The sequence below is a fragment of the Lactuca virosa genome, chromosome 9 (assembly GCF_052849685.1).
Source record: "Lactuca virosa cultivar CGN04683 chromosome 9, Lactuca_virosa_CGN04683_v6, whole genome shotgun sequence".
In the NCBI taxonomy this organism is placed as follows: Eukaryota; Viridiplantae; Streptophyta; class Magnoliopsida; order Asterales; family Asteraceae; genus Lactuca; species Lactuca virosa.
In genome coordinates, this window is record NC_136434.1 from 29,731,130 (window position 1) to 29,753,380 (window position 22,251).

At 33.2% G+C, this 22,251-nt stretch overlaps 1 protein-coding gene and 1 pseudogene across 1 annotated transcript; one reads left to right on the plus strand and one right to left on the minus strand.

The window, feature by feature from the left end:
* Positions 1-483: 483 nt before the first annotated feature.
* On the plus strand, positions 484-1,860 carry LOC145139087 (zinc finger BED domain-containing protein RICESLEEPER 2-like; annotated as a pseudogene).
* A 9,004-nt stretch (positions 1,861-10,864) lies between these two features.
* Positions 10,865-11,906, minus strand: LOC145139088 (CCT motif family protein). Its single transcript, XM_079073035.1, has 3 exons — positions 11,427-11,906; positions 11,039-11,188; positions 10,865-10,891 (listed from the first exon to the last, which is right to left on the minus strand). Exons 1-3 carry the CDS (start codon positions 11,904-11,906, stop codon positions 10,865-10,867), a joined length of 657 nt encoding a protein of 218 aa, XP_078929161.1.
* Positions 11,907-22,251: the final 10,345 nt, after the last annotated feature.

A 22,251-nucleotide genomic window follows, 5' to 3' on the forward strand; every position in this document is an offset into this window, starting at 1 on the left:
GACATGATTACATGAACTATGTATTTATATAACTTCGTACTTTTTTCTATTCGTGAAATCAGAATTGCTATCAGGTCATAATCATATTCCCATCAAAATATTTGATTCACACGTTCACTCTGATTTATATGTCGATTCGAAATTTATTCAGATGATTTTCATTTAGTCGTGATACAATCTGCATGATTGGATTATCAAATTGATATCTCCTCTTGTATTCATATGATCTATCACAATTCAACAGTTCAACCGATTTCGTGATTTCTCCCAAATCCGAATTGATGGGTGCTTTCTTTTAGGAAATACTTTCATACCAGTTTTATTACCATTTAGGCTTACACAAAAAAAACTGTAATTGATTGTTTGAGTGTCATGCAAGCTTGGCAATTAACATGTTCATGATTCTGGTATCAATTCTTTTCTTTTTGTTGGCTGAAGTATTAATGTTTTTTTGTGGTAACTTTTCTATCCTTTGTTCTAACTTTTGTTTCTGATTTGCAATTACAAAAATGTGTTATTAGCTTTATTCACTTACCTCCTCCTCATCGTGGGCTTGAGATTGCTGACAATCTTTACAAGTGTTTTAAGGATTGGGGTATCGAGAATAAGGTGTTCACTATTTCCGTAGACAATTCCTCAAATGACGATTCGGCTGTTAGGATCCTAAGTGAAACTTTTTCAAGGGTTAAAAAGTTGTCTTGTGGAGGAAAGTTGTTTCATGTACGTTGTTGTGCACACATCTTGAATCTTATGGTTCACGATGGACTTTCTAGAATTAGCTATATTATTGAGGATATTCACGAAACTGTCACGTTTATCAATCAAAATGAAGGGAGACTTAATTTGTTTTCTGAGATTGTGAAACAATTGCAATTGCCACATAGAAGACTTATTCTTGAATACAAGACAAGATGGAATTCAACATATCAGATGTTGTCGGTTGCAATCAAATTTAAAGGGGTGTTTTCAATGTACAAAGAAAGAGAGCCACACTATCTTTGTTGTCCCATCAATGATGATCGGTTGAAGGTGGAAAAGGTATCTGAAATCTTAGAAGTTTTTGACTCTGCGACTAATATCATCTCTGGGAGTGAGTATCCGACTTCAAACTTATTTCTTAATGAAATTTTTAGAGTCAAAGTTTTGTTCGATAAGAAGTTTGAACATCCTAACGAAGACGAGTTTGTTCATGACATGGTTAGGTGCATGAAACAAAATTTTGATAAATATTGGGGAGATTGCAACTTGATGATGTCTATTGGTGCTATTTTAGATCCTAGGTGCAAAATGAGGGTTATTTAGTTTTGCTTTCCTAGGATGTATCCCGAAAATGAAGCTCGTGAAAATATAGACAAAGTGAAAAAAGCTTTATATGAATTGTATAAAGAATATGCAAACGAGTATTACTCTAGTAGTGGTGAAGGAAATGATGAAAGTGTTGGTTTAAGAGGAAACAATGTGACTATTCAAGCTTCATCTTCCGGTTGGTCTGAGTTCGCTCAATTTGTAAGAACAGTTGAAAATATACAACCACAAAAATCCGATTTAGATAATTATCTTGAAGAGAGTTTGTTACATTTGTGAAGAGGATCCAATACCATTTGATGCTTTACAATGGTGGCGGTCAAATTCGTTAGTATCGTATATTGTCACGCATGGCTCGAGATATACTTGCAATTCCTATCACAGCTGTTGCATCGGAAGCTACTTTTAGTTCAGGAAAAGTATATTTTCACCACTATTGCAATTCCTATTGACACATATAGAGCATCCTTAGCTACTGAAACAGTAGAAGTCTTACTTTGTGGTGGAGATTAGTATCGAAGCCTCTATGGTTTGAAAAGAAAGAAAAAGACATGATTATTTGTTTCTCATCACCTTTAATGTGTTTTTATAATTTCAATTATATTTATTGTTCTTGTGTTTATACATTTCAGAAAGAGAAGCAACAAATGGAGATCAATCTTCTCATTCCATGATAAGAAAGTTTATTTAAAATGTTGAAAACATAATTTTTTTGCTTTTTTTTGTAGCTTTTTGCAGTTTTTTTTTTTTTCTGTTTTTGCTGGTTTTTGCTGGTTTTGGCAGTTTTTTTGTTGTTTATTTTGCAGTTTTTTGTTGTTTTTACTGATTTTTGTGTTCTTTTTAGGTTAAATAGCTGTTAAATAGTTGTTGTTTGTTGTTATTTCAACAGGTAGAAGCTGTTTTGGTGCTGAGTTGGTACATTTTTGAAAGTCTTAAAAGTTGTTTTGCATTGAAAAATGTTTCTTTTTTGTATTTTCAAAGTATGCAAAAACAACATAGATGCTTGAATGGTTGATGCTATTTTGCACTGAAGAATGTTTATTTTTGGTATTTTGAAAGTATGTAAAAGTTATGACATATATGGATTATGGTTGATGTTATAATGTTTATTTTTGGTATTTTGAAAGTATGTAAAAGTTATGACATATATGGATTATGGTTGATGTTATATTGATATTAGACGGTTAACTGTGATTTTTTTGGTAGCTTGAACATTTGGATATGGAATGGTTTAATATTTATTACTCAATTTAGTGATTTAAAAAAAATATTAGTCGAGCCGAGCCGAGCTCAAGACTGTCGAGTTTTTCACGAGCCCGAGTTCGGGTTTAAAATCAAGGCTCGAGTCGAGTTCGATCCGAGCTTCGAGCTCGAATATTTTAGTCGAGTCGAGCTTCGAGCTTTATAGTACTCAGCTCGACTCGGCTCGTTTACACCTCTAGTCACAAGCGTATCCAAGAAATCGTTCACCAGCACCATCAGATCATTCAGCACTGCCTTCAACATCGCCTGTTGCTACCGAAAAAAAAACAAACCAGGTTCGCTTTTCATTTTTACTAGGTGTGAGACTCATGTATTACATGGGTTCATTTAAAATAAAATTTAATTATGAAATTCTTAACATTTTAAGAAATTTAGATAAATAAAAATAGGAAAACTAATAAGGCTTCAATTTTGAAATTTTGAAATTAGAAGAAATATCGATTAATGATATTGATATGCATTTATTATTACATTTATTGTAATTATTACATTTAAATATAATGTGAAATTTAATAAAATGTAAAAAACCACAAAATGTCATGTGAAAAAAAATTAATTAAAAAAAACTCAAAAGGACATGTGGCCAAATCAATAAGAATATAACATATGACAAAAAGATTTTCATTTATTAGAGTATAAATATAAACTGAATTTATGGATTTACCATTAGAAAAAAAAAAGCAAATATCGAGGTATTATTCATAACATTTATTCTGATTATTATGAGATTGATTTTCCATAAATAATTCAATGAGTTGTCAATTAAAATCTGTTGGAACAAATCAGAAATTTATATGTGGAAAATACATTAAATAAAAAATGCTTAGAAATTGTCATGTGTCCAAATCAAGAAGAAGATGACATGTGGCAAACATCCTTATTTATTAGTTAGTATTGCATCTTTTGTGCCTCCTAGAAATAAATCACCACCACCATCTTTTTGGCATCAATACACAAAGCACAAACCATTCTTTTGAGAATCTCGCATATTCCCACATAGTCCCTCTAACCCGTCATTTACATCTCTCTCTCTCTCTCCCCCCATAAAACCTACATCTAACACAAGTCCATCGAATCCAGCTCTGTTTTTTTATCTTCCTTACAACCACTGTTGCTTTCCGGATGATTTGAAGGTAGATCCATGTACTTTCAAGTTCTTTTTCAAAAAAAAAAGTTACATTTTGCATTAATTTCTCAATTGTAATCCATTTTAATTTCTTTATACTATTTTTGTCTTGATTTTGACCTTTACACTTTCTAGGAAAGTAATGCCGAAGATTTTATATATTGATGATGTTTTGTATGAATTATTTCAACGACACTCCGATAGGTTGCACGAAATTGGGCATTTTTCTTTTTGCTTACATCTCTCTGTTTTTCTACTACATGTGCTCACCTAAGCTGTTTTTTTTTTTTTTTTTTTTTTTTTTGTAAAAATATGGCAAGTTTAATTTTTGTTGTGCAAGACCCGTAATGATTTTTTGTTCATAAAATGTTTACCATGTTCAAAACCAAAATTCATGCAAGTTAAAACACTTTTAAATAGGGATGTTATTCGGGTCGGAACCGGATCGAACCGACCCAAACCCGAATAACCCGAAAACCAACTAAGGGTAATTGCATAAACCGAAAACCGAACTGAATAACCAATACGAGTTTGGTTCGGTTATTATCCGAATAACCCGAATAACATATACAAGATGATTAAGGATCTGCTAATATAACCGAAAAAACCGTATTAGAATTCTATAACCCGAATAATAGAATAACAATGTACTTCTATACGTCAACATAAAACATTTAAAGACTAACATAACACAATAATACATTGAAAGAATAACATTTACATAGTAAATTAACATAATGAAAATTAATTTCTTACTTGAGTTTCTTGAGTTGGAGCTCATTTTTCCATGACTAGACAAAGTAGGAATTCTTGAATCCTTAGAGACAATAGGAAGAGTTGATTTCTGAAAGTTTGAAACAAGCGGAAGAATCGACAAAAGTGATTTCGAGTTTTGAAATAGATGATAAAATTGGTCGATTTTGAAACGACGAGAACAAACATAGGGTTTTTTTTTGTTATGAACGACGAAGATAGAAATGTGAATCGTGATTTTGATTTCTGTCGATCAGAAAAAAGGGAGGAGGAATGCTTATTCGGGTCGGGTATTTAGAACCGAATAAGCTCTTATTTGGGTAACCCGAACCGAATAAGCATAATATAGATACCCGAAACCCGAATCGAATTGCTTATTCGGGCCTAATTCGGTTCGGTTCGGTTCGGTTCGGGTTTTCGGGCCAAATTCTCATCCCTACTTTTAAATATGGGATTCCATGAAAACAAGTTTATGAAGTCCTATATTGAGTTCCGATCAATATGAGAAAAGGTAACTCTATTTGAAGGAAAGATAATACTATTAGTAATGCATACATTATTTTTGTCCATTAAGTGGTGTACGTGTGCTCTTAAAAGTTTTTACTAAAACTACTTAACTTGTATAAGATGTGCGCTCTTATTTTAATTTTAAATGGAATTTGATATATAAATGTAGACAAAGGTGCAAAATTTTGAATTTGTCTAATTTTCCATGTTTGAAATGGAAAATATACTCCAAAAGGTTATTCAAAAGTAAGATTTAATGTATTGTGATTGTAACTGTATGTATGTGTGTGAATGTGTTATGGTAGTTAAGTAGATTTTCAAAATATAGTGTCATAATACGAAAAAATGGAAGAACAAATGAACAATGTTGTAAAAGAAAATAAATTATTTTGACATTTATTGAATTTAATTTAGCCGCTTTGTTTTTTTTGGGTAAAACCGTAAAATGCCAGAAAAAGCAATATAGTTTCCATTCCCTGTTTGTTAAATTTGTTCTACTTTCATATCTTGGTATTATGACTACAGATGCAGCTTCGCACACATTTCAGTATGAGATTTGTCTTTTTTTCGTGTAGAATCATCAAGAATCACCCACAATTAAATCCCTTCTATTACATCATAAAGAGAAGTATGAAACTTGCATCAACTAAAGCTTTGAAAAAAAAAAGACAAGTTGCTAAATGGAATCTGTAAACAAAAATGGAAGTTAAAGCTATGTTTGACATTGTGTAAATAAATAGTTTAAAGCATGGTTTGTACACAAACCATGAGAATAAACTTTAGGGCACCATTGTTTTGTCCTTGTGTGTATGTTGACTTTGTGTTGTGTGGATGATATGTATATACCTTTTGATTTATTAAATAAAGATGCATATATGCTATGTTAAAACCCAAGTTCCTTGTAAAATCTTGTGAGTTTTGACCATTTTGTCCCTAATGGTTGTTCCAGGTGTTCTTTCTAAATGTGTAGTTAAGAAAATTTCACATTTTTAATATTTTCATATTTCTAAGTTCTAACTATTAATAATAATGTGTTTATATGGCATTAACATATCTTTTTATTTATTAGATTATGTTAGCAGGTTAAATGTTGCTAACTTTCATCACTTTAATAAAAAAACAATAAATAATATTGTGTTAAGCATATAATTAAAAATATGATTACTACGATACAAATTATCGTTTTCGCTATTTATTATTAAGCTAAACCTTAAAGTATGAAAAAGAAAAAAAAAATAGCATAAAACAATTTCAAAGTTGATCAATAGTCAAACTAGATTAAATCTTACATTACCCGTGAAGTTTTTTTTTATTTTTTTTTATTTATTTATTTTTAATAACTTAAACTAGATTAAATAAAAAATAAATGAAAATTTTTGAGGGTTAACAAATTTAAAAAATATTTATTTTAAATTAACTAATCATTTACGTGATGGGCTATATGTCCTGTGAATTGAGATAAAATACAAAATTAAATATTGTTTTCATATTTCAAGTTGGTTTAAGTTATATGCGATTTTTTTTCTTATTAAAGCATTGTACTTTGAAAGTACAATGCTATAATGTTGTTAAGGTTAGAATATGAGTGTAATCTTCAAAATTGAGAATTTTATGTCAACAATACCAATTTTAATACTATAATCAAGTATTGATCACGTGATAAATTTGGAGACATAAATATGGTACTTCAAGTATTATTGATTGAGAATTTTAAAATTATTTATATATAGAAAAAAATAGTCAAATAATATCATTTTCATTAGTCGTTAACCTCAACTATAGTCATAACATCATTTGGAATTGGTTGGGTTGAGGCGACATACTTTGTGTTGAAGGCCCAGATACCCATGGCGGTCCTGATAGACTGTAGGCCCTGCAAGGCGGTCCAGTCAGGCCGAAGGCCCGGCGAGCGGTCCGGATAGGCTGTAGGCCCTGTGTGGCGGTCCAGTCATGCCGAAGGCTCAGGATCGGTCCAGATAGGATGTAGGCCCTGCGAGGCGGTTCAGTCAGGCTGAAGGCTCAGTTATGCATGCTTTTGTTTGATATGTTGTATGTAGTGGTACTTTTAGGGAAATTCACTAAGCTCTGGCTTACGGTTTTAGTTTATTGTTTTAGGTACTTCTGATGATCGCGGGAAGGCGAAGGCGTGACCGTACACATCCTCTGTTTTATGGATTTGTGATTTTGGGATACTCTAATATTGATAAACAATTTGGAAACAATGATTTTGTAAACATTTTATGACTATGGGTTGTTTTTAAAAGTTTAAATTTGTTGTGATTTTTGAGTCATTATAGCATAAGTCCACAACCTTTCAAGAGTTTAGGTCTCTCATAAAACGAAGTTAAGAAACAACTGGGAAATTAGATGAGATACTTAGAATCAATAGGGATAGTGAGCATCTCAACCAAAATTTTATCAATCATCTAAGAAATCATGAAAGAATTTCACGAGCTATCTTCACCCAGAACACTACCATAAACAGTGTTAGCTGGAAAGAGAAACAACCCATTGTTTAATTTGGTACTTGATCATCCACAGTATGCTTAACAACAGTTCGAGGATTGTACCATCAATAGTGTTACAGGAGTCATTGGTCTTGCACCAACTAAGAAGGTTTTTTTAGACACTCTCTGAGATGTGGAGTAGGGTTGATCTCTTACTAGCAGTCTAGCACATATAGAAGTCTACGATTATGAAGCTTAGTCTCATCGTGAAGCGCTTGACACTCTAGAACTTTGAAGAGATATGTTTCATTTCATTGGAAATCCCAACAAGCCTTTTGGGTAGTTGTTAAACAAGCCCTTTGAGAACAAAGTGTTTGTTGCTCGAAGGACAATATTCCAAGAAAGGGATTTGATATCCAAAAAGGGCTAGTGAGAGCCATATTGATCTTGATAAGATTCAAGAGTCAACCAACGAAGAACCTAAAGTTAGCCATGCCATTCAATTCGAGGTTGAAAGAGATATTAAGGAAACTGACATACCTCTACTTCGTCCTAATAGATATGATAGATGACATCATACACCTAGTTATATAGATTCTATTTTACCGAGGTAAATGAGTCACTTGTATACAACAATCAGAGTATACCAACTATTGAAAGCTATGGCAGGCTCTAAAAGCTACAAGATGGAATGAGGACATGAAGAGAAAGAGGAGAGAGAGAGAGAGAGAGAGAGAGAGAGAGAGAGAGCTTCAGTCCATGTATGCTGAAACTTAAGAATAAACACATATTCAAACCAAGATAAGTAGTGAAGAATGTGTAAGCTTAAGAAGTTCATTTATGGACTGAAATAAACATCTTACAATTAAAATTTTTGCTTCAATCAAAGAATTCAAGGAGTTTGAATTTCAAGAAACGAATATGAGCCATATACATGTCAAAGCCAGTGGGAGAAATTTAAATATTTGTTTCAATGAGAGAATTCAAGAGTTTGAATATCGAGAGACAAGGATGAGCCATATATATGTTAATAATAGTGGGAACACTTTTATCACCCTTGTATTGTAAATGGATAATATACAATTCAAAGGAAACAATATTCTAACTTAGTAAGTGTAACAACTTGGCTTAGTTTGAGAATTATTTCGCTTTGAAACATATGGGAGAAGCAACACATGTAATGATGGTAAGGATATAAAGAAATAGACCTAAGTGATTCATTGGATTAAGCCAAAACATGGAATCTCAAGGAACTCAAGATGCAGAACTCAAAAAGATTTCATGCTTATAAAGGCATGTCGTGACATTGGGCAATACTAATATCCTAATTCTACTACTAAGTTATAGGAAATAATTTCATACCACATGCTTATACTATAGGATCCATCACATATGTCATGACATGTATTAGCTATGATGACTCGTATAACTTAAGCATGACAGGTCGGATCATATCAATTTGGAGAGAATCAACTAATAGAAATCAAGAACATTCCTGAGTGTCCTAGATGATCATGTTAGTATGGAAAAGACCAATGTAAAGGTTACACAAATGCTAAGTTCCACACTAACAAAGACGATTTTGTTCGCAGCCGGAATTCGTGTTTTTATTGAATTATGAAGTGAAAGCTTGGAAGAGTACCAAGTAATGCACCATAGTGGATTTAAACTTAGAGTATATTGCAGCTAGTTATACCGCAAAGGAAAACTATGTAACTTAAAGAGATTCATTAAGTACCAAGTGTTGAATTCAATCATTGATGGCCATTTTGAAGTTTCTTGTGACTATAAGGGTGAATTTACCTTGAGTAAGGATCCCAAGTCACATAAGCTCACAAGACATATACTCAATAAGTACCATCACATTTGATAGTTGTTCGAATGTGAAGGCATCATAGTCAATATATTCTTATCGGAAGATAATCTTGCCGATCCATTCCATAAGCCAATGTCTCCAACCAAGTCTGATAGTCAGACAAAGTCAAAATGCATTAGATTTGCAAATGAATTGGATCGAGCGTATTTAGTTTAGTTTATTTTAAATGTGTGAAGTTAATCAATATAAGTCTTAATCTAATTTGACGATTATTAAGTGTAGATCTTAATATATGATGGAGATCAGTCATTTCAAATAGTTTATCACTATGTTCTCCTTTTGCATGTTTCGAACCCACTTTCCGAGTATTAATTTACTCAAACCTCCATAGTTGGCCATACTCTTGGAAGTATGTAGTGATTTAAGGTTGTCATGAAGTGTTAGTGGATTGTCCATAGTGATTGGGCATAACATAGAGATTGTGGTAATACTCATGAGTACTTAATGGAGATTTAAGTATTCAAACAACCCACACTTACACGAGTAAGTCTAAGATGATAATATCCTCTCTTTTTCAAACCGAGATACATATGGGGTTTTGCTTTACAGTTTTGTTATGCATTGGTTTACTCCAACGTTATCCGTAACAGGTAGTAATAAAAGGTATGTCCATGTATGATATGATGAGTAGACAAAAACTACGTAGTCAAAGTTTATTTGCTCCACTTGTGTTAATAGGAGAAGTGATATATATGTTCCACTCGATGATTTGGTGTTGACATCTAATGTGTATGGTCAGGTCCTGACTAGAATTGATGTGTCCAATTTAGTAGTTGGATGTAGTCGTCACAAATCTTTATCGATCAACATAATCTTGAACATTGAGATTGACCATTATCCATGTCTTAGGTTCATACAAATATCTAGAACAAAGACATAGTTGATCAGCTATCTAAGGCTGAATCTTGATTAAATCAGAGTTCGACAGTTGCATTGGAAGACTAACTTAAAGTTGTGCGAGAACCCAAGAACTTCTAATCCGCTCCACATTATCAAAACGAAGACCACTATTAGTCTTCAAATGTTGCGTCTAAGTCATTAAAAAAACGTTTTGACTAATTTTTTTTTAATATGCATATATGCACATTTTGTATTTCTTTTTTCAAAACTAACACAACAATGAGACTCTAATGCCAACTTTTGAAAAAAAAAATTGCAAATGAAAACGTCAAAAAATATATATATACAAAAAGATAATTGTGCATATATACACATTTGATGCATATTAAAATGTACATATACGCTGAATCTGTTTTCAAGGCACTATTACCGGTTTAATGGTGGTGGTGTTTTTGAAAAATGTTAACCATATTAGTAATTATAGGGTTCTCATATTTATATGAGTTCTCAAAAAACTCTCTCTCTCTCTCTCTCTCTATATATATATATATATATATATATATATATATATATATATATATATATATATATATATATATATAGAGAGAGAGAGAGAGAGAGAGAGATTTACATAATTGAACTATGAAAAAGACAATACACAAAGGATGGCCATGTAGAAAATAAAATACCAAACAATTTGACAAGATATTTTTTTGTGTAGATATTTTGCTCATCGCCTTTATCTTCTCATGATTCCCTTTTCACAAATCTTCCCTATAAAGAAAACATATCAAAATTTTAGATCCTCTCAACAAATTAATTATATTTTAAAACATGTATTTTTCTATGTTATATCTAAAACACGATTTGAACAAGTATTCACCAAATTATAGAGAACAAACTTTAACAAGTACTAGTAACCTTGAGTCTTGGTCTTTTATCAGCATTGAGTTTTCGAACATGATATCTTATCTTTCTAGAAAAGAGTCTACTTTCACGTTTCTTTTTATATTTCAGAACACTTGCTTCCCTTTGGGTTCGAGCTTCTTCCATCACCGGTACCTCTCCCATCTAAAACATTCAAAACTATTGCCAATTATGATTTTTTTTTTACATCATGTCATGTAATACATTCTATGGAAGAAATATCATAAAAGGTCACTATATAAATTTCCTTATTTCCATCAAACAAATGATCTGTTCTTCTAATCTACATAACATGTTTGCAATGATATCACCAAAAACCTGATACATTTTTCAAAGAAAGTTATTTAAAAGGTAAAATTAATCGAAATTTTTAGCAACTTACATAGCCATTGTCAGAGGTTGATTGAGCGAAGTCATCAGTCCAACAAGGACCACGGTTCGACCAGGCATCCATAACATAATTCAAGCTTAAATTTAAACTCTTTTTCTTCTCATTATGCTCTTGATCTTCATCATCATCGACTTCTTCTTCCCAATATCCCCAAATTTCTTTCTTTATGTTTCCAATCAAATTGACCATATTACCCTCCCGATGTGCGGACTTGTCCCGATCACAAACACCCCGATCTTGATCCACTTCATTGATTGAAAGTTCATCCCATTCGATCAAATGGTCCCACCTGAGTTCATCATATGTGCTACTCATAATACCTTCTCCTTGATTCCCTCTATCTTTAATATCCAAAACGCCCTCGAAATCAGATAGATTGTCAGCGTTGCTTTCAAAAAATTCATCGATTATGGAATCTGGGACAAGTTGTTCGTCTTTCTTTGGAGACTTTAACACATAATTTTCCCCCATTTTTCAATGTGTGTGTGGGTGTGTTTGGCAGGAGGTGCTTAAGCTATGATGTGCATGAGTATGAGGATTGAGGGTGTGGGTGAATATTATGGGGTTTGGGTTGCCTGGCTGGCTAGTGGTTGCTCTTTTTTTTGCTGGATGACATGGCCTTATCTTTCCTCTTATTGGTCAGAATATGCATCCAACATAGCACTTTTTAATAATTATTGTAAGGTCAAAAATAATTATATGGGTGGGTTTATATCTTTGAATTTAAGTAGAAGATCAGTTTGGTTTTATGACATCTTCTATAAAAACTCTTGTATGTCGACTTTAATTATCATCGTAATTCGTAAATGTTTCTTGATATTTTTAGGTGTTGTTTGTTTTTTCTGAGACAAAATGTCTGCAGTTTGCGGACCACATCTGTAAACCTCTGCAGTAGAAGAGGTGGACCAAACGTCTACAGTCTGAAAAAAGAAGACTGTTTGTTTTTTTAACATCTGCGGGCTACTAAAATAAACTGAAATCTATATAAACTCATTTTTTTAAACTTCAAAGTGATTTTTTAATATTTTTATGACTTTGTTATAAATAATTAACGAATCTAGATCAACTTTTATGTATTATTGTATAAAAAATAAAAATAAAAATTGTATGAATTAACGTATATATTTGATAAAAACCAACAACTTTGGTTGCAAAGTTATAACTAAACATTATAATTAGTGATCAAAGAATTTGATACATAAATGGATGGAAATAAACTTCGATTTTTTCAATTAAATCCATTAAAAACGTACCATAAATATTTTCTCGAGAAATTGACGATATTGTATTAAATAATGTTTTACAAAATTTGGCAAAAAAATATTAGAATATATTATGATTTTTTTTCATATTTATATAAACAACTTCAACGACTATTATTGTAATAAATCTTTATTTATAAATTTGTCAAAAGTATCATGTTTGTATCGTCGAACGTTTTTTTTTAAGTTTTGTAATTTTTTTTTCAAATTGTTTATCATTAATAAAGTTGGAAAAAATATAAATTAAAAAAATAAAGATATATATGTTTTTTAGGCTAGAAGATGTCTGAAGATGTTAGAAGACTCTAGTCCACATCTGCGCCAAGAAGAGGGCGCGCAGAAATTTTTAGGTCTGCAGTCTTCAGAAAAACAAACAGTCTGCGAAAGCAAATGTTTGCGCGTGGTCTGCGCGGCGCAGACAGAAGAGGCCACGCAGATCTGCAGACAAAAAACAAACACTACCTTAGTCTTTTTGGTTGATTGTAACTTGAACAACTGTTTGTTCGCTAGTTTTATCTTCATGTTGACGTAGAGCCTAACCGGATGTCTGGACCTATAAGGCTGGTGGGTGTGGCATTCGGCTTGCATTCGGTGAACTCGGCGAACACCAGGCCGAGGCCGAGGCCGAGGCATGCCGAGCTCGGCTCGGCAACTCGGCGAGGATGAATCGATGAGAGAGTTTTTTTTTAATCCATTTATTACTTAAACCTCTTTTTCAAAAATTACACTCTTTCCAAAAAATACCTAATTTCAAAATATAACCATTTTTTTTCAAAATTTCAAATTTTAAATCCTCAATCTTCAACTATAAATACCCCTCATTCTTATTCACTCTTCACCCTATTCAAATCTCCTTAATTATATTCTCTTAACTTTCTTATTTTTCCATTTTTTTCTACACCTCATCACAAAAAATGGCTATTGTTTGGTCGACCGAAGAAGATCTTACTCGCTCGTTTATGGATTGATGTAGCAGAAGATCCATACCACAGTGACTACCTTTCGACTACTTTTTGGAGTAGAGTCACCGACATATACAACCGCCAAGCCTTTCAACCACGAAGAAAAGATCTACTCTACGCCAAATGGAGAAACGTACACACACTCGCAACTCGGTTTACTATTGTGTTTCGTAGGGCGATGCATGATGTCGGAAATGGTGAAAACGAAAATACTTTGCTACAGAATGCTCTTGAGGCTTACCGTGTTGAAACTGGCAAAGATTTTAAGCTTTTTGAGTTTTGACAAATTGTGAGGCAGAGCCCCAAGTGGCGTCAAATTTGAAGTCTTTGTCTTCTAATTTTTAGTGAGTTGTGTGTTTGAATTTCTAGTGTGATGTTTCTAAATTTCTAGTGTTCTTGTGATATTTTTAATTTCTATGTTTAATTTTTATTTTTGAATTTCTAGTGTGATGTTTTTTTTAATTACTATGTTTGTTTTAATGGAATTTAAGTTTTAAAAAAATAATATGTTTGCAATATTTATTTTCTAAATTAATTAAAGAAAATATATATTTAGTATGACAAATGTGGCAACCTGTGTCTAGCAAATGACAAGTTTTGGTTAAAGTGTAGCAAAAATGACATGACGTCTACGTGGACTGTGCTAAGTGTGGCATCACACCCACAAGCCTAACTAGACTTTTCATTGGAGAGAAGCTAATTGGACTGTTTGATGGATATTTAAAATAGAAGTCTACTAAACAGGCTCAACTAGCCGAATAGGATATATTTGGGCCGGATCTATATAAGGTCAGATACATATATTCACTTAATCTTGGGTTTTTTAAAAGTAGGGAATGTCTTATCCTTCTAAAAAAACACGCCTGATCATATATTTAATGGAGATGTGTATTTTTTTAATAAAAGTATATATTGAAGAATTTTCGCACCACTGTATAAAATGTAGAGTAAATTACATGTTTAGCCCCTGACGTTTGTTTTTCATAATACGATCCAACTATCGTGATTGTTGCAAGTTTGGTCTCCTTTCAAACTAAAGTAGGGAACGTCTTATCCTTCTAAAAAAAAAAAGACACTCCTGATCAAATATTGGAAGAATCCTGTTGGATTGACACTCATTGACAAGGTAATTTTTTTTCATTCTTATGGTGTTCATGTATTTAAGTTAGGGTTATGTGGTATGTAGTGTGACCTTAAAATTTTGGAGGCTTTGTATAAAAATTAAATTAAAGAACCATATACTTTTTGTAAAATATTACTAAAGAAATTTTTTACTACTAAAGACAATAAGAGTCCACTACTTTAACGAACATAATTTTTATTGTTAATAATATAAATGAGATTTGTGACATGCAATTAACTTTAATTAACATACTACTATTATTTTCTTTTATTTTTTTTAGTAATATAATATTTAAAAAATTCTCAATCAAAGGCCCGTTACGATTGGAGGTCCCGTGCGACCGCATACCTGTACAACCTCCAGGGCCGCCACTGGTGGTATGGGATTGGGAATTTGTAACCTACATTGGTATAATCTTAAGTTGGTGAATAAAAGTGGAAATACTTACAAGAATATGTCTATTTACACTTGATATTGATGATATTAAGTGAGTTGTATCATATTTCTCAAGAATTGATGAAGATGAAGTTAGGGTTTGATATGGATAAAGGGGATGGTCAATATTGGCCAAGTTGGTTAACAAGTGTGTTTAATAGATATTTTTGTGGTATGCATGTATTTTTTAAACCCTGGAAGAAGTGAACTATTATCAGAAATACAGATAAATAATAATAATAATAATAATATATATATATATATATATATATATATATATATATATATATTATTGTTATTATTATTATTATTATTATTATCCTAAAGACCTAAACTTAGTAGTGAGACTGGATGAGAACACCCCGTTTTGCTTTATGTTGTTATTTTCTTGAAATTAGGGAGGGGGTTGTTGAGCACCTAACGCTGCAAGTTGACATGTAGTTAAAAACCGACTGCTTATTTTAATACATCAATCAAGCGCATGTGGAAAACCATCTCTAGAATCATCATCATTAATGCTTTAATAGATTCCATGTACATTTTCAGCTAAGTTGTAATATTCCAGAATTTTTAATATAAACATATATTGAAGATATATGTTGGGTTATAAATACTTGATGTGAACAATAGATTAACAACGAGGATTTATTTAATTATTTCATGTCTTTGATTAAGACATTCAGAGTGGGGTTTTTTCGAGTTAAATAAAAGTGGACCTATATGCAATAGCAAATGAGAGAAGAAAAAAATCAAGGAAGGCCCATGTAGTACTGGTTGGGTTTTTTTACTGAGTGTGGAATTGTGTGCTGATAATATAAACCGTAGGATTTTTCATGATGATTCTTTTAGCCTAAGAGGTATGGGCATTCACTTCATATTTTTATTTTTATTTTCTTATCGACAACTTCACTTCATCTTCTATTAACAATTTTTTTTTAGGGCTAATTTTATAAAAGCCCTTAAATTTTCAAGAACTTGTGGGTTTTACCCTTCAATGTTTTTTAGGTTCATTAAATCCATAAATTTAGATTAATAATGTCAAAATCGTCATTTAATAGCTAAACAACCGGTTATACTCTCCACTTAGTGGGCCACGTTGGCTTCAATACACCATCTATCGTCATCTTCATCCGCATACCTCCTTCTTGTCTTCACCCTTCTTCTTCTTTCTTTTGTTCTGGTGTAATGAATCGAACCACGCTGGTCTCTCTTCTTCATCTTCCTTCTGAATCGAACCCTAACCCCTCACCCCTATATTTCCCCTAGCCACCATGAAACCCAGGCAAAATGTGGTGGAGCTCCTCTAAAACCGCCTCCTTAGAGCCGCCATTAACATCATCCACAACCGGAGTCGGTCCACCGGCGTAGCTCCACCCCCTCTCGTCGATGCACGTCCTCACATCTTCATTATACAAACAAACCTTGCCTCCCTTTCTTCTGTTCCTGACTCAATCAGCATCATCCATATTTTTGAAGATTAGGGCTTGTAGTTGATTAGACTTTTCTTCCTCCACCGGCGGATCGATCTCATCCATCATCTTTTCCTTCCAATTCTATTGATTGATATAAGGAGCTTCCATGTTGTCGTCAAGCTCAAATTCATCGGGTTCCATCATTAAATTGAATGGATCCTAAAGAACCTCAAGTGGCTACAACAATAAAACTTGAATCAGAGCAAAAGGGTTCCATCATCTGTTCATCACATTCATCACCAGATTCAGACTTTGGAGTCAAGGCGGAACTTGTTCATCACCTTCATCACATGATTCAGACCACTTCATTATCGATTTCAAGGATAACACACCCATTTTCGGTTTCACCAATATCTATTTTGTGATTGAAATTAGCACACAACACACAGTGTATGATTTGCTATTGATTTGTGTGTTATGCGTGTATTTTTGTGTTCCTTTGTATTTATAAGATGACCATGGTGAATGGGTTGAATGAGGAAAGTGTTATAGGAGCTGAGTTTAGATATGTGCAAGAAGGAGAGGTAGTGGTAGACCATGTCAGTGCAGATATAGTGGCGGTGGTGGATTTCAGTGAAGGTGGCAGTGGTGGATTTTAGGTGTGTGATGTTTTTGTAAAAAATAATGAATAGAGCAGGGGATGAATGTAACGCCCGTAGATCCGGGCTAGTCAATTTAGAGACAATGAGCATCAAAAATGAGGTTTTGATGGAAGATTATTTAGAAGGAGTAATCTTAACCAAGTTGTAGAATATGTCACAAGGGTTCCGTACATATAAAGAATGCCGAAATCCGAGTTATAATGAAGAAGTTATGGCCCGTCGAAGTTTCGCGACAAAACCGGCACGGCACTACGCGACGTAAATAGTGAATTTACGATAGATGACTTTTTGGCCTTATTGATCTAAACAAAAGTTGTAGTATACGTTAAACCAAGAGCGTGCATAAAAAGAACGCCCAAATCTGACTTCGTATGAGGAAGTTATGATTTTTCTAAGATTTGGCCTAGCAGTGCACGGCCCGAAACTCGAATTTTAGATCGAGCGGTTTTTGTCCAACGCGACCTAAATGAGAATTGAAGATCTCATTAATAGGAACTCAACGACAAAAATACAGACGAAAACGGAGTCCGTATGTAGAAGTTATGAATTTTACGCGGACATTTAACAGTGTAGTCACCTTCTACTGTTAAATTTAAGATCGGACGAGAATTAGCCGACGGAGTCAAAAGGAAAGTTGTAGAACTTATTTTTACCTACGCGTGGATATAAAGAACGTCAAAAAAGAAGCTCGTATGCGAAAGTTACGAATTTTAGAAGTCGAAAGTGTGTTGTGCGAAAATGGGTGATGTGACACAACTTGGCCATTGCTTTCTCCCCAAGTCTTGCCACCAGATGGTGACATGTGGCACCAAGTTCAGCCATATTTCACCCTATAAATAAAACCTCTCCCACCCTTATTTTCTTCACACCTTTCCCATTCTTTCTTCTCTCTATACTCTCTCTAAACCTCCCAAAAACTCCCCTAGCGCTAGAAGAAAGCCCCGGAGCGCTCGACGGCTCCGAGAAGAAGAGCTTTCAGCTCGGAAGTCCTGCCCCTGCAGAGCCCGACTTCTAGCCAAACCCCCTCGTAGGTAAGATACGTCTACCTAATTTTTAATATAGCTTTTATTTAAATATAGTAACGTTATTAGGACCTTATAATAATTATTTGAGCTATTATTATGGGTTATATAAGTGTCGTTATAATATCTTTTTAACTACCCGCGGTACGGGGAATCTGGTTTAAAGGGCCGCATAGGGTTGTTGGATTTCAGAAGTGTTATATGCCAAAATGATCCTGCCCCTCCGGTGTTTTATGTCTGCCCCTGTCTGTACATAGTGGTTGGAAAATATTGTTTAAACGCTTATATAATAATAATAATGCTAAGACTAATAATTAGTCACGGGAAATATTAGACTAAAATTTAGCGATAATAATGCTAGGTTTCGTCAAAGGAAAATAGAATCGTTAAAAGTGAAGCGCTGCCCGAGTTTGGAATCATCACTTTAACAAGTGAGTGCATAGTTACTTTCATCTTACACATAGATATGAATTATTTTATATAAATTACGTGTTATGTGTGCATATTATCTGTATACTTTCTATCTACGTTGGATGAACGATTTTATACATGTTTTAAAATATTTAAACTGTATATGTATTTATATCTACAAAATATGTTGGGTAAAACATGGGTAGATTAATGATGAAAGCTGATATAGAGGAACATTAGCAGTATGGACATAGTGCCCTATAGGTGAACATTGGCAGCAATGGACTTAGTACCCTATAGATGAGCATTGGCAGTTGCGCCACAACCTCTAGATGTTTATAATCTACGATGTACTCTAAACATCCTAGCAGCTGCACTCTAAGGATAGTATCGGCAGTTGCGCCTAATAGGGAACATCATAACCATGGCAGTTGCGCCTAAAGGACAATATCGGCAGTTGCGCCTAAATGATAATATTAGCAGCCATGCTTGACAACTGTGTCATTGGAAACGATAGACTTCGTGCCTATTCCTGAGGATAATCCTTAGAAATGAATGAACGAGGAATAACTTATTCTTTGGGTAGATCCTTATGAGTAAAGAAGATAACGGGGATGGGTAATTGGGTTGATTGTTTGATGTTTAACCATAATAATTACATTATTGTGGGTTGAAAACCCTATGTACTCACCAGGTTTCCCAACCTGACCCACTCAAGCTTATTTGTATCACAGGTGTCGATATGAAGCTACTTTACACTGAGAGATTTAAAAGAGATGTAGATCACTAGTGTAAATGAACGTAAGTTCTGTTTATGCTTATGTTTCTGTATTAACGATGACATCCCAATGTTTTAAAATGAATAAAATACATTTCTTCGGAAATGATTTGATAACGTATTTATCATGTTTTTCTGGGAACAAATTCTGCAACGTTTTTATTAAAAGGGTACTCTGATTTTTATAAAGCATAAACAAAATCGATCTTTTCTGACGTGAAAATGGGGATGTCACAATGAAGAAGACGATGAACAGGTAGTGATAGACTGTTGTGTGTATCTTTAGTTATGGAGAATAGCGATGGTGATTTTGTTGGATTAGGTGTCTAAGCACATAACTATATTTTGGTATGTACTTGATTTGATTATGAGCATGGTCCTTTTGGGTTGCCTTCACTCATGCAACTTGATAGGATGACAAAATGAGAGAGAGTAGAATTTATTATGTGAATAATAAATTGGTACTCAAAATGGTTTTATTAATATATTACAAGATTAATATATTATTTGGAAATCATATTATTTAATTAGTATTAATCAGAAATTAATTTGGAATTAATTTGGTGATCAAAAGAGACTGATTAAATAAAGGGGACTGATATTGTAAGTATCAGATAGTTGCAAGTTGGGCTATGGATTCCTAATAGAAGGGATTAGACGAAATCTATGGGAAGCCCATAAATATTTCGTCCAAGGGGCCTTCTAGAAGGGTTCCATGGATTGCTTAAGGCCTAAGCAGAGAATTAGGGTTTTCACCTGAAACCCTAGCAGCCCACACAACTATAAATAGACCCCTTTGCTAGTGGAATTCGCCCCTATGAGTTTCTAGGAAGCCCTGGCCGAATTCTTCTTCTCTCCTAAGTCATCTTCTTGCATTGAGTGTTTGTGAATCCATTAGAGGTGCAACACTTGGGGCACTAGGATTTCAGAAGTCAAGATCAAGAAGGATTAAACTTTTTATTGCTACATAACAAGAGAGGTAAATATTCTAACCCTAATCATATATGTTTTCGGGTTTATATGCTAGTCATTAGGGTTTGTTTCTTTGGTATTCATAGTTGTATGTTCAATTTAGAAAAACCTAGATCAAAGCAATTAGGGTTGCATGTACACCATATGAATGATGTTTTGCTAATAACCCAACAGTGGTATCAGAGCCTAGGTCGTTTTTCTATTGAATAGATGCAAAAGTGAACTGCCAAAAGATCAAAAAGTCGAAAATTTTGCTGTATGACTGGCTGACTCGCCGAGTCCATGTATGGACTCGGCGAGTTGCATGAACTCGACGAGTTCCATAGTGGACTCGACGATTTGAGTGCTCTGGTGCCGAGATTTTCAATTTTTTTGGCTAGATTTTGATTTGGATATTTACTAAAACTCGTTTTTCTTGCCTAAATTCTATTTTTTATGATTGGTATGGATATCCTTGTCAAAATTGGTGGATATGGTTAAATATAGATGATATAGGATTATTTTGATTCAAATATTTAACCTAGTAATTTTGAAAAAGTTTTAAATTACACCCTTAAGTTTTATAGTTTAAATTTGAAATTAAAAGGTTTTAGTTTTTTTTTTTAAAAAAATTTAAATAGTTAAACCCTAATATTTTGAAAAGTTTCAAAATTTGTCCTCAAGTTTTGGAATTTAAAATTTGATTAAAAGTTTTATTTTGAAATATTAAATTCTAAAACCCTAGTATTTTGAATAAGTTCAAATTACACCCTTATGGTTTTATTAAATTAATTAAGTATTTAATTAAAAGAGATAATTAATAAATCCATAATTATATTGTTTAAGTTTAATCAAATTAAAAATATAATTTATTAATAGATTAAACCACTTAGTATTTTAAATGTATAAAATACACCCTTATATTATATAAAATTAAAAGTTAATATATTATATATGTATAAGTAAATGTCAGTCTTACCGTTAGTAGGCCTCATTCACGAAGCTAGTCTATAAGGGGTGTTTAAGGAAGCGGCCTGTAAAATGACCACCATTGGGTATCCACTCTTACTCACCGCACCCTTGACTAGTGGAGGGTCGTTAGCCGAACGGGTAGGATAGGACACAACCTTCCATTATAACTATAATGAAATACGAAGTAACTAAACACTTTTATAAATTCCCAAATCTTAGTTACTTTAGGAAAATGTGAATTTGGTGCTAATCCATGAAATTGCACATTGCACCTTGTTGGTCGTTAGTGGAGCGTGTGTGGTTAACCGGAACACTAATATGGGACCAATAAAGGATGGCAATGGGTAGCTCGTAGATTCTCATAGATCAATGGAGCGTGTGTGGTTAACCGGCACATTGATTAGGTGATATACGTCTTCGAGAGTACCAAACTAATTTACATGGTTATTCACACCTTGTTTGTGATCCTCGGTATCCCAGTCACAAACTTGAAGGGCATAATCGAGATTAAACATGCCATTGAAAAGTTTAATGAATCTCAAAAGATCTAGGAGTTTCGATTCATTTAAAACCTAATTTTCTTTTTCGTTTTTCATGGTGGAAATTGGTAAATCGTCATTTACCTACGTTCAAATATTCTACAATTGGATTACGGCATCCCTCTTCCGAATTGTAGAATATTTATGTTGGGTCCTAGCCTTAATATTTCATTTGGGTGTTATATTAAGGATTGAATCAACTAACTTGAATTTCTCCCTTTTGTAGATGTCAAATTCTAACTATGGTCTTCCTGAATCCTTTGGAAAAAGTTTTCCACATGAAGATG